The sequence below is a fragment of the Argiope bruennichi genome, chromosome 2 (genome assembly GCF_947563725.1).
Source record: "Argiope bruennichi chromosome 2, qqArgBrue1.1, whole genome shotgun sequence".
NCBI lineage: Eukaryota > Metazoa > Arthropoda > Arachnida > Araneae > Araneidae > Argiope > Argiope bruennichi.
Window position 1 is genome coordinate 62,350,532 of NC_079152.1, and position 12,862 is coordinate 62,363,393.

At 29.6% G+C, this 12,862-nt stretch overlaps 2 protein-coding genes across 2 annotated transcripts in view; both read right to left on the reverse strand.

The window, feature by feature from the left end:
• Nucleotides 1–10,583, reverse strand: part of LOC129990536 (receptor-type tyrosine-protein phosphatase T-like) — a 94,506-nt gene extending 83,923 nt beyond the window's left edge. The window contains exons 1-2 of the mRNA XM_056098164.1: nt 10,437–10,583; nt 5,769–5,841 (exon numbers count right to left, since the gene is read on the reverse strand). Coding sequence (XP_055954139.1) covers nt 5,769–5,841; nt 10,437–10,494 — 131 coding nt within the window. The 5' untranslated portion in view covers nt 10,495–10,583. The remainder of the gene's footprint in view (nt 1–5,768; nt 5,842–10,436) is intronic.
• Nucleotides 5,614–12,862, reverse strand: part of LOC129990614 (immediate early response 3-interacting protein 1-like) — a 231,976-nt gene continuing 224,727 nt past the window's right edge. The window contains exon 4 of the mRNA XM_056098172.1: nt 5,614–5,623. The gene's annotated coding sequence lies outside the window, so the exon portion shown is untranslated. The remainder of the gene's footprint in view (nt 5,624–12,862) is intronic.

The window sequence follows — 12,862 nt, forward strand, 5'->3', positions numbered from 1 at the left end:
TTGTCTGAGTTACGTTCTGTCTGTCTATAGTGTACTTGAACCTTTTTAAAGGAGATCCATCCTATAACATCATAGCGTTATTAAAAACACATATATTGGATTAATCTGTTTTCTAAATTTCGATATTGTAACATCACGTTTTTACTTGTCTCGTAAACTAAACAAATCTATACTTATATAAAGCTCAATGTGAGTGTGTGTGTGTTGGCGCTCTACAGGACAGACCGTTGGACCTACAGCTAACAAATTTGGTACATGTATACCTTGGAGGTCGGGAATGTGTACCTGGGGTCCCTTTTTTGAATTTTTAATTAGAATTTTAATTATTAATTAAAAACTAACTTTCCCGCCAAAAACTCTTTTCATTTTCCCCACCTCCAAATAAGTAGGGCTTCATTTTCGACCGATTATTTCAAACGATTCTGTTTATTTTTTTAAATGTTTTATGCATTTAAAATTAAACATTGTTAATTAATCGATCTTTCAGATTCATTCTGACGTTCTTTTGAATTAAAATAAAACAGAATAAAGGAAATTAAAAATGTCTAATCTGCATAGCGTTACCCCAACTGGATAGAAAAATTCAGGCATTTGCGTTACCATAACAGGCGTTTAAAATTCACGCAAGCGCATTGTGTTTTGATTGTTGACATATATTTTCAACGGATGCGGACTTGATTTAAACTATTTTTAGGTTAGTTGTATGCTTTCGTAATTAAATTGTATTTATGTTAGTTATATATTTTTTTTTTTGTATATGCTTATAGTTTTAAGTACATCGTTTTTTAGGTAGTTTTTTAACCCGTTTTTGACCCATTATTTTAAACGATTCTGTTTTTTTTTCTTAGTGTTTGATGCATTTAAAACTAAACATTGTTAATTAATCGATCTGCTCATGATGAATCTGAGAAAATGTTGTTCACAAATTTTTGAGGTATTACATAAATTAAGAAAGATATTCTTTAGTGCCCATAAAGTTTAAACGCTCAGTGACTCTGTTTTCAGTAATCATATTATAAAAAAATGCTTTGTTTCAGTAAAAAATATTATTATATTAATTGCAGATTAATCCTTTCCATTTTAATTTAAAGCATAAATTCTACGGGAGCGAACAAAAAATTAGAGAGATACATATTACGTTGTGACTGAAGGCCTTTATAATATTATGAGTGAATTATATGTCTATCAAAATTTCAAGTTTTAAAATATTTTGATGAAGAAGCTATTAAAGTAGGAATTGCATAAAATATTTAATTATTAAAATTTTAACGAACATTAAGATTGGCGAACCGGCTGGTCGCTAAAGGCGACTAGTATGAAATAAAATCCTTCTTCTTTAGCTTTCAACAATGAAAGAAAATCACGTGATTAAGTATTTGATGAAACAATGAAAAGGTTTGAATTTCAGGGTAATAATCTATTGTTGAAAATCAAACAATACATATATATACCACATAGGGTCCCAAACGACGTTTGGTAGTAGAAAATTGCAAAAATATAGCATGTGCGAGAATTGTTGGAAACTGTTAAAAAAATTTTTAAATGACAAATGTGGTTTTAAGTATGATTTTATTTTTAGTGAAAGCACATTCTTAAAAGATTTTTTTCAGGTAGGTAGCATGCCGATTTGATGATCCAGGGGTTCGTAAATTACCGAAAACGAAAAAATATTAAAACTTGAAGAAAAATAAAAGCTTGAAAATATAAAGAATTTTATATCCTTTAATTTAATATAAGCATGTAGTATGAACACTGAGGAATTTTTAAGATATTCAAGAAAAAATAAAATAAGTCACAGAAATCTTCGCTGCAACATCGGTACTGATGTTTTCAGAGGGTGTAATCCAATTCAAAAATTAAATTCAGAGAGGTGATAGTAGGCATTAAGGAGACGGAAAATTAGCATAAAACATAAGGTCGCAGGTAACGTTTATTCAATGAAAATCGAAAAAACAGACTTCGAAAAGACAATGAACCCAGTGAAAAGAATGGACCTATGGATGCGATGATTAAGAACAAGGTAATGGAGAAGAAGCTTTCTCGCCGAGTAAAATAAAAACAATGAGCAAGTATTCATTAGTGAATATTGAAGAATTGATGGTCGTTAAACGTCATTAACAACAACATGTCAGATTTCTCGAATAGCGAATATGTGGATATGAATTTCACTTACGGCCGAGAGGATGACAATGAACGCCTAGCATAAAGAATTTACCAAGTGCAATATCCAAGGTGGCATTGTCCGTACCATACCATGTTTGCAAACATCGATCGATGGTTGCGGGTGACAGGATTTTTCAAAATAACGAGGTCAAATGCAGGAAAAGAATACAATGTGCACATGCCTGACACAGAAAACCGAGTTTTGCAGCGCTTTATCGAAACCCCATCAACAAGCACATGATCAGTTGCAAATGAACTGGGTATTAGATACGAAACGGTAAGGTTATGCGCGCTGAAAATATGCACTCCTTCCACTTGCAGAAAGTGCACTTCCTATGCAATGATGGTGGAGTTCGCACGCCGGATGCTTGATGCCACACAAGAAAATGTACACTTTTCTGTTTATTCTCAGATGAAGCCTGCTTTACGAGAGAAGGCTTCAACACGCACAGTGCGCATATTTGGCCATTCAAAAATCTCCACATCACTATCTCGTCGAGTGTACAGCACAACTTTAATGTTAACATCTGGGTAGCGATTCTCGGAGATCATCTATTGGGACCGTATCTTCTGCCTGAAAGCCTCAGTGGCGCAAAGTACTTTGTTTTCTTGACGCATGTCCCTCCGGATTTACTGCAGTAAATACAGACAACTGCACGCCAGAACATCTGGTTAATGCATAATAGTGCACCAGCACATTTTAGTTGCATTTGTGGAATCTGACATGCTGTTTGAGATTGAAGTTTAACGACTCGCAATTCTGCAATGTTCACTAATGAATACTTGCTCATTGCTTTTATTTTCTTCGAAAGCATGAAAGATTTGTTTTCGAGAAGGCTTCTTCTCTATTACCTTGTACCAAATCCTCGCATTCATAGGGCCATTCTTTTCACCAGGTTCATTGTCTTTTTGATGTCTGTTTTTGCGATTTTCAATGAATAAACGTTATCTATGAACCTATGTTTCATGGGTTTTTTTTCATCCCCTTAATGCCAACTATCACCTCTCTGAATTTATGTTTCGAACTGGGCAACACCCTCTACAAACATCGGTAACGATGTTGCAGTGATGTTTTCAGTTGCTTTTTTATTTTTTCGTGAATATCTTTAAAATTCCTCAGTTTTCATACTACATGCTTATATTAAATTTAAAAGCATAAAATTCCTTACATTTTCAAGCCTTTATTTTTTTTTCAAGTTTTAATATTTTTGCAGATTAGGGTTCGAAACTACTTTTGTGACCGTAAGGGCACCAAAATTTAAATTATGTCAGGGAAGACGATTAAGGTCAATAAATCATGCCAATTAAGTTAAAATACATTTAATGAAATAAAAGAGCGTGATTTACAAGGGGAAAAACTATTTGGGACAATAACATTTAATTAAAAATATAAATTAAAATTACGCACGGGGCAACATCATGTTTACCTTTTGCTTCCAAAACTTGAAATACTGTTTATTGCAGCTGCCGCTAGAGGGCCAAGGAAAACAGTTACGGTTACACTTTTTCGTTTTCAGTAATTTACGCCCCCCCCCCCGATCATCAAATCAGCATGTTACCTACCTGAAAAAAAATTAAGAATGTGCTTTAACGTTAAAAAATTCATAGTTAAACATCATTTGTTATTTTTTAATTAATTTTTTACAGTTTCCGAAAATTCTCTGACCCCCTATATTTTTGAGATTTTCACCTACTAAACGGCGTTTTTGACCCTATGCTGTATGGTGATTCTTTATCCTCCTAATGCCTACTATCACCTCTCTGAATTAGTAGATCGAATTCGGCAACACCCTGTATATATAGCAAAAATTCGCACGACTGTTAAATTAATATCGTTAAAAAAACAAATTTTAAATTTTGAAATTGTATAAAATTATTTTTGTGCAATAATATTTTAAATATTTAATAAAAGCAAAATTTATGCTTTATAAAATTAATAAAGCATAACTTTTAATTAATTCGAATTCTAATTAAAATTTTTAAAAATTCGGTATGCTCATTCCCATCCTCCAAAGTATACATGCGCCAAATTTAATAGCTGTAGATCAAACGGTCTAGATTATAGAACACCAACATACACGCATACACACAATCAGCTTTATTGTTAGTATTAGCCACCTATGGCGATCAGCTGGTTCACCAGGATTAATGATCGCTAAAATTATTAATCAAATATTTTATGTAACTTAATCTGAATGGCTTCTTCAAAAAAGTAATTTTAAGCTTCAAATTTTGATAAATATATCATTCATATTATTTTAGAAGACTCCTGCCGTTCTGTTCATTTTACTATGCATTCCCATTATTTTTTGCCAGCTCCACTAAAATTAATAGAAAAATGGATAGGGGGAAGAGGGGTAATTCCGCATAGTGGGCAATTCCGCTTCAACTTAGGTAGTAAAAGGTAAGGGAATGGGTTTCGAACCATCTACGTACATGGAGAAAGGAATATGTGTTCGAATAAGCTGCAATTTCTAGTTTTTATTGGAGTATTTCCGTATATTAAAAAGAATCGATGTTTTCTTATAATTTCAAGCTTTCAATTTTTATGGTAAGATTCCTTTTTTAAATAATAATAAAAACTTGCATCTTCAAATATTTTAAATCTCAGAGTTTTTTTCCATAGAATAGGCTATTTTTTAACCAATTTAGCGAGTTGTAATCGAAATAAGGACTGTTGAAAAAAATGGTTTTGTTGGGTAACATTGCACTTTCAGACAATTGATGTATGGTATTACCCTGTATCAAATTTAGTATTACCCACTAGTAACTATTCTTTACCTAATGAGTACCTTATTTATTTCATAGATGCCTCGAAATTATAGATGAAGTACTAAAAAGGAATCTTGGAGTCAAAATCAATTAAAAGCAGTTATTTAACGGCACTCTACGGACGATACCAACGATACGGACGGAAGAACCATACTCTGGCTTCAATTTCAGAGAAATAATGTAATTTATTGTTGGAAATTAGAAAAGAAAAGTTTTAAAAATATCCAAATTTAAGTAAAAATTTATACAGCTATTAAATTGATATCATTGAAAGGCATTTTTTGTAAATTTTGAAACAGCATAAAATTTATTGATGTGCAATAATATTTTTGAAAATTATCCCGAGAAGTCTCAAATACAGTTTAACTTTCATTTAATTAAAATTTTTAAAAAATCGCTTCGATTAGTAAGTACATACTCTTTAATATGTTGCTGGAAACTAGATAAAAATATTTTTAAACATCGTAAAGATAATTAATTATTTTTTAATCAGCGTAAATCCGAACAGAAAATTATTGCCTTTATTTTTAACTAACCTCTTTAAGAAAACAATAGAAGAAAAAGAAAGTGGACACAAAAGGTCAGCGGATTCAGTTTTATTTTCTGTATAAAAGATTAAAATAATTTGAACTTCGTATCAGAAATATTATTCAGAAGATTTCAGACTTTCTTAATTCAGGCATTTACTATACTAAAAGCTCTAATAAATGCTAATGAACAAAAAAAAAAAAAAAAAAAAAAAAACCTTTTCCATATATTTTTTAAACTAAAACTAAAAAGGACATAAAAATTTTAATACTAGGACTTATGATGACATTCAAGAATCTTTTTACCTGCAGATATCATTTGGGGGACAACGAGAAAATGTTGTTGAGCAATCTTCATCCGGAAAAGATATTTTAGCATCTATCAGGAAAAAAAAGAGAGAAATCAAATAAAATAATTTTTAAAAAGGGATATAAGAAGATAAAATTCGGAAAATTCTTGATTATTTTAGAATTTTAAAATGCAGACATTACTTTCTGTCAAATGTCTAGAAAATAAAATTATTAATACTGTTAGTACTATTATCAATAGAATGTTAATAGTATAAAAAGTAAAAAATATTTCAATAATATAAAAGTAAAAATATGTTAATAGTATAAAAGTAAAAATTTAATTACCTTCTTGTGAAGAATATTGAGCTGTAAAAAATTATATATCAGTATAACTTGTTTCTTTTAAATTTCATTACTAGACAAATACGGTTCAATTTACATACATGTAGCGAAAAAAAAAAAAAATGTGATTTTGATAAATGTACAGATTGTTCACATATCTTTATTTTCTATTGATACAAATTTTAAAGAATCGTTGATCATGCTGCATAAAAATATTATTTATCAATTTATATGGAAGATAAATATATTTGCACGGAATGCATTTTATACAGTTTGTTGCAACAATGTGTTGTTAAGAAATAATCTTACTCTTGCTGTAAATAAAAAAATTTAGTTTGGTTATAATTAACATTTCCTTTTATAGCAACATTAGGAGTACTTTGATATGGATCTCAACATGTTCAACCATGATTTAATGACGAGGCCGCACTTGAGTCGATACATCTATTCTTCATATTTCTGCGCTATATCATTGGGGCAACATTTGATCCCGTCAGATTTAAAATATAGTGGACTATCTTGCAGGCTGTGTCTTTGGTGGAATCGAGTGGTGAACCAAGAATAAAGGGTCAGCCTGACGTTAATCTATACTTATAATAAAGCTCAATGTGTGTGTGTGTGTGTGTGTGTGTGTGTGTGTGTGTGTGTTGGCGCTCTACAGGCCAGGTCATTTGACATAAAGCTACCAAATTTGGTACATGTATACCTTAGAGGACGGGAATGTGCACCTGGGGTCCCTTTTTTGAAATTTTAATTAGAATTTTAATTATTAATTAAAAACTAACTTTCCCGCCAAAAAAATCTTCCATTTTCCCCAACGCCAACTTTTCCGCCAAAAAAATCTTCCATTTTCCCCAACGCCAAATGAGTAAGGCTTTAGATTTTTTTCTCCGAACAGTAATAAGGCTAGGGTTAACATTTTACTGCGGATTATTTCAAACGATTCTGTTTATTTTCTTAATGTTTTATGCATTTAAAATTAAACATTGTTAATTAATCCATGTTTCAGATTCATTCTGAAGTACTTTTGAATTAAAATAACACAGAATAAAGGAAATTAAAAATGTATAATCTGCATAGTGTTACCCCAACTGGCGTAGAAAAATTCACGCATTTGCGTTACCGTAAAAAGCGAAGAAAATTCACGCATGCGCACTGTGTTCTGATTGTTGGCATGACAACCATTATCAACGGACGATTTAAATTACTTTTAGGTTAGTTGCATGCTTTTGTAAGTAAATTGTATTTATTAGTTATATATTTTTTGTATATGCTTATAGTTTTAAGTACATCGTTTTTTAAGTAGTTTTTTTAAACCTGTTTTCGACCGATTATTTTAAACGATTCATTTTATTTTCTCAATGTTGGATGCATTTAAAATGAAACATTGTTAATGAATCGATCCGTTCATGATGAATCTGAGAAAATTTTGTTGACAAATTCTTGAGATATTACATAAATTAAGAAAGATATTCTTTAGTGCTCATAAAGTTTAAACGCTCAGTGACTCTATTATCAGTAATCACATTATTAAAAAAAATGCTTTGTTTCAGTAAAAAAATATTATTATATTAATTGCAGATTAATCCTTTACACTTTAATTTAAAGCATAAATTCTACGAGGGGTAACAGAAAATTAGAGAGATACATATCACGTTATGACTGAAGGCCTTTTTAATATTATGAGTGAATTATATGACTATCAAAATTTGAAGTTTTAAAATATTTTGCTGAAGAATCTATTAAAGTTGGAATTGCATAAAATATTTAATTATTAAAATTTTAACGAACATTAAGATTGGTGAACCGGCTGGTCGCCAAAGGCGGCTAGTTTGATATAAACATGACAATTAAAAAGACTGGAATTTGCTTGTGATCCGGTTAATGAAATTTAGTTTTATGTCACATTTTAAATTCAATCGATTAAAGATAAAACATCTAAAAAGCATAGATATATATATAATAATATAAGCAGTAGTAAGTTCACGGCACTATTCAAGATCCACAATTTTTATAAGAGTGGAAGAGTAAACCATATGCTATTATACCGTAAATGCCTGTCGATGTAGATATATGTCCTCTATAAACGTATGTAATATTTTATTGTTCAAGATCATATTTAGTACGTATGTAATATTTTATTGTCATCATATTTAGATTCACATAAATGCAATTTTTTTTTGAAATATCAGCATCCAATTTTAAATACAAGTTCAGATTATTATGATTAAAATAACTCGATATTCGAATAACATTTTGTAATTTTGAATAAAATGATTGATGAGTTATAAATAATTGAAATTTGGATTTACTAATGCTAAACAAGAGTTTTCCTTATTTTAAAATGCCTACTTTTAGATATTATGACTCTGAAAATAATTCACACATTACAATAAAGTGCTTAATGACAAGTTAAAAGTTATGTTTTTTTTAAAAAAGAAGATAATATATATTTTGTTATTTTAATTAATTTTCAATTATATAAATTATGGTTTTTGGATAAAATCATCCTGAAATTTTGATGACAATCGAAGGAATCGGAGTAAATTTAAAACATCATTATTTTGAATTTTCTCCAATTCTATTCAATGCCTTTTAAGACATGTAAGAATAACAAAAGCTATCAGAAAGGCAGCTTTCATTTCTTTGAGGAGTATTTAAAAAGATTCGAGAGCAGAGATAAAAAAAAAAATTAAAATGCTAAAATGGAAAGTAAAAAAAAAAAAAAAGTATTTTAACGTTGCTTTAGGTTAATATTTTTTTATGAGTTTAATACTAAGGGGGAAAATCGGTACATATAAAAAAGTTCTATTCTATTTATATTTGACCACAATTTACATTTAAATCATTAAAAGAATAAATGGTAGCTGACAGAAATTGTAGAAATATTTTTAAAGATTCGTAAATATTAAAATAATGAACAAATATTACACAAAATCAAAATTCTATATAAAGCACGAATTTATATAATACCAAATGTATGAATAAAGTGAAAAAATGAAAATTTTGGTATTTTAAAATATGTAATAAATGCAAAACTACATTTTCCAATTTAGGATAAATCCATCTTTCAAGCCACAGAAAGTTCATAATTTTAATTCAGCTTTTATTTTTAAACAATAAATCTCAGCAAACTATCAGTTTGCAGTTTTAATGACCAATTATTAGAATATGCATTTTTTTATTTAAATTTTATAAATGAATTAGCGAGTTACCCAATTTTAAATTCGATTAGATTCGTATTATTAAGTTTATTAATTATTTCAGAAATTTATTGATTACTCCTATATGTGATTACTTTTATTAAAATTCAAAAATAGCTTAAATTTCTAAACAGTAAATATTCTTTCCCTTTTATAATTTGAATTTAAATTGAATTGAAGACTAAAGGTTTTTTATTTGTTTTAAAATAATTTAAGGAAACAGAATATCTTAATTATGAGGTAAATCTAGTACTGTTTAATTTCATTTCGTTTCCTATCAAGAGTGAATTATATTTTGAAAGATGGAAATTGTAAAATAATATCAAAAAAGGCGTAGAATTCTTTAAAATTATAGTATGATTTTTGGACATTTTATCATATGAATAATTTATACATTATTTAGGAGAACGTATTAAAAGTTAATAATTTTTTTAATTTCGAAATTTTGCATAAAATTACGAATTTGTTTTGGTTAAGCTGCCTCAAAGAAAGGATTTCATTTTTAAAATTCCATCCCTTTTCTTGCTGGGAAACACTTCCAATTTTATAATATTAGAAATTTTATCAGAAAATGAAAAAGCGATAAATAAATAAAAATAAGTTATTTTTGTGTGAATTTCAATAAAATAATTTATATTAATATATTTTTTTTAATAAATTGCATGGATGTGTTAAAGAATTTGGGAGAAGTGAACGTTTCAGCATCCCCAGTATTTTAATTAAAACTCTATATATGATTGTGATTTACAGTTTTAGAAGTTCTGTTCTATAATATATTATTGATATTGCAATCAACAATAACAGTATAAATTTGCACAAACATCTTATTCATTTATTCCACTATAATTAAATCAGTTTTATATATATATATATATATATATATATATATATATATATATATATATATATATATATATACACGTGCACATACTCTATATGTGCAGTCTCTAATTAAATTTATAATAATTTATAATTTTTGTTTAATTTAATTTTTAAACTATACGTAATAGGAAAGAATAAATGATAAATATGGATTTGGTAAACTTTAATTTCTACTGAACATAGTACATAAAAATAAAGTTGAAATAAAGATGAAAAGAAAATAATTACAAGAAATAAGAAAGTATGCGCAATTTACCTGAGGCTCGGAAAACAACAAACATGAAAATAAAATGACATATTCCAAGAATTTCCATGCTTTTGCCTATTTATGAAAATTTATCTTTTCTCATTAAAAATGTCCATTCAAATACAAGTTTGCTTTTTCAAATAAAATCAAATTTATTGTAAAAACAATTATCAGTAGTTATCAGTAGTTCTAAGTAGACAAGGATGTATGGAAAACAACAGAAACTATTTCCGTATTTTAGAATCATAGCAAACGATTCTAAACGGAAGTACACACTGTAGATGAACCTGATAAAATATTTCCTGCTTTTTTTACATTTAGATGATTTCATTATTTATTGAAATACATAATGTGTCATCTACTGAATAAGGCTATATTTTATTAATATATATAAATATATATCTTTTTAGCCGATGAATCAAACAGCTAGATAGCGAAAATATCAAAGCCATAGTTAGCATATGATGCCTATGTACTCTATATTTTGTATATTAAAATATGCGTTTGCATAGTGCAACAATTGGTAAATCAACATCTTTCAAAAGCGCATTGAACTTTAGTAAAGGTTTCGCTATAACTGAATTCTTCTATAAATACATTCTATTACAGCAGAAAATCACACTGAAAAACAAATCTTAGCGAATTTTCTGTTCGTTAGTATACATTGAGTATTTCTTATATATTTCAGAATGATGAAAAAGAATATGTTTGTAAAAAATTTTCCGTGATTCTCCGATTTTAAAGAATTTTATTTTTAAGCTTTGGATTATATCTATTCTTTACATTTACAGCAATAGAACATATTAAAGAGTGTGTAAACAGAATTTACTTCGACAAATTCTGTGTGCGATCTAGAATAGAAGGAATCTTTCCCGAAAGAGCACTAACATATCCCTTTTTTTAAATCGATATAAGAAATATTCGAAATTTTTTATCCACAAAGTGCGATTTATGTTTGTAGTCTTGATATAAAGGTTTTAATGTTTTCTTCAAATTATCAATCGAATAAAAGCATGCGATTGCTCATTGATGGCTCGAAAACCAGATTGAAGAATTCGCTACTCCATAATGGAAATCCTCTACTGTCCGTTCTAATAGCATACTCTAGTATAAGGAATTAAAATATGCAGATGTATAACTCTTGAAAATATTAAGATGTATCGACTATTAACGTCATAACTGGACGATAGATGAAAATTTGAAACTAATTATCATTAAAATTAAAAAGTGTGTAAACCAGATTATGAAAAATATTGAGGAAATGGGACACCAAGATGAAACATTAGCATTATATCAAAAATAAATGACCAGAGCACAAACAATATTGTTACGAATTTCCCTCTATCACTATCAATCCGTCGGGTTCGTTTACTTGTGTGCATTTAGTGGTTGTGTATGGTCTGAAGATAACACAACACAATGATCAGTCCTTTCAGTAGACGAACACACAACACGTTTATTGACACTACGACACACAGGACAGCACAAAGACGACAGCTATATACAGCATAGAGAAGACAATTATCTTCAGCTGAGAAGTGCACACAGCAGCACACAACAAGACTCTACTGCAGACAGTAGCACACAGCTTAGTTCAGCACTAGCTTGACTCCGTCGCTGCTCTGTTAATCTCTGGAAGACCCGTTGTTTACCGTCAATTCTGACTACTCCCCCGGCAGCTGCAGATTACCTCCTTTTATAGATCTCAGGAGGCGGGGCTAGAAGCCTCTCAACCAATCAGGAACTTTCGAGGCGTATCTTGGTTCCCAATGGACGGATCGGTAAAATTTTCGATGTTTCGGGTATAATCTATTTTGGCGCCAAAATCGCCAAATGGTCACCAAGTTTGTCGCCAAGCTCTGGGACCTCCGACGCGACACCCGGAATCCTTCCAATACAGATGACTGTAAAACAGTCTTTCTGATAATGGAACCAACTATGCTGGGAAGCAGCATCACAGATTCGTAACAATATATTGTAGGTGAAAATATATCGAAAAATTCTTCTTATCGATAAGTAGTAAGTTATCCCCCCCCCTCGTCTTTACGCATAAAGAAGTTCGTAAAAACAATGAATAAACCAGCAGTCTCCCAAAAACTTTCTCACATACTCTCTAATAAAGGTGTTATAACAAAGAACGACTTGTGGGGCATTCGCGTACAAAACTTATGAAATGTTAACCTTTTGCGGGAATTTAGCACTTTGCATGAATCTTTCATGTCATACTTGGCGAGTTTTATAGCGATTAATTCTTGGCATGCGGTTAATAATATCCAAAAAACGAATTTTTGTTTTAGACACGTTTTTCTCAACTGGCTGAAACCAAAATTTGGCAATTTGGCACAAAACTGTCCTTGTCGTTGCAAAATACCGTACAAAATTTAATATATTTAACTAATTGCGCTTTTGAGTTATCGCCTTTATAGTACATTTCT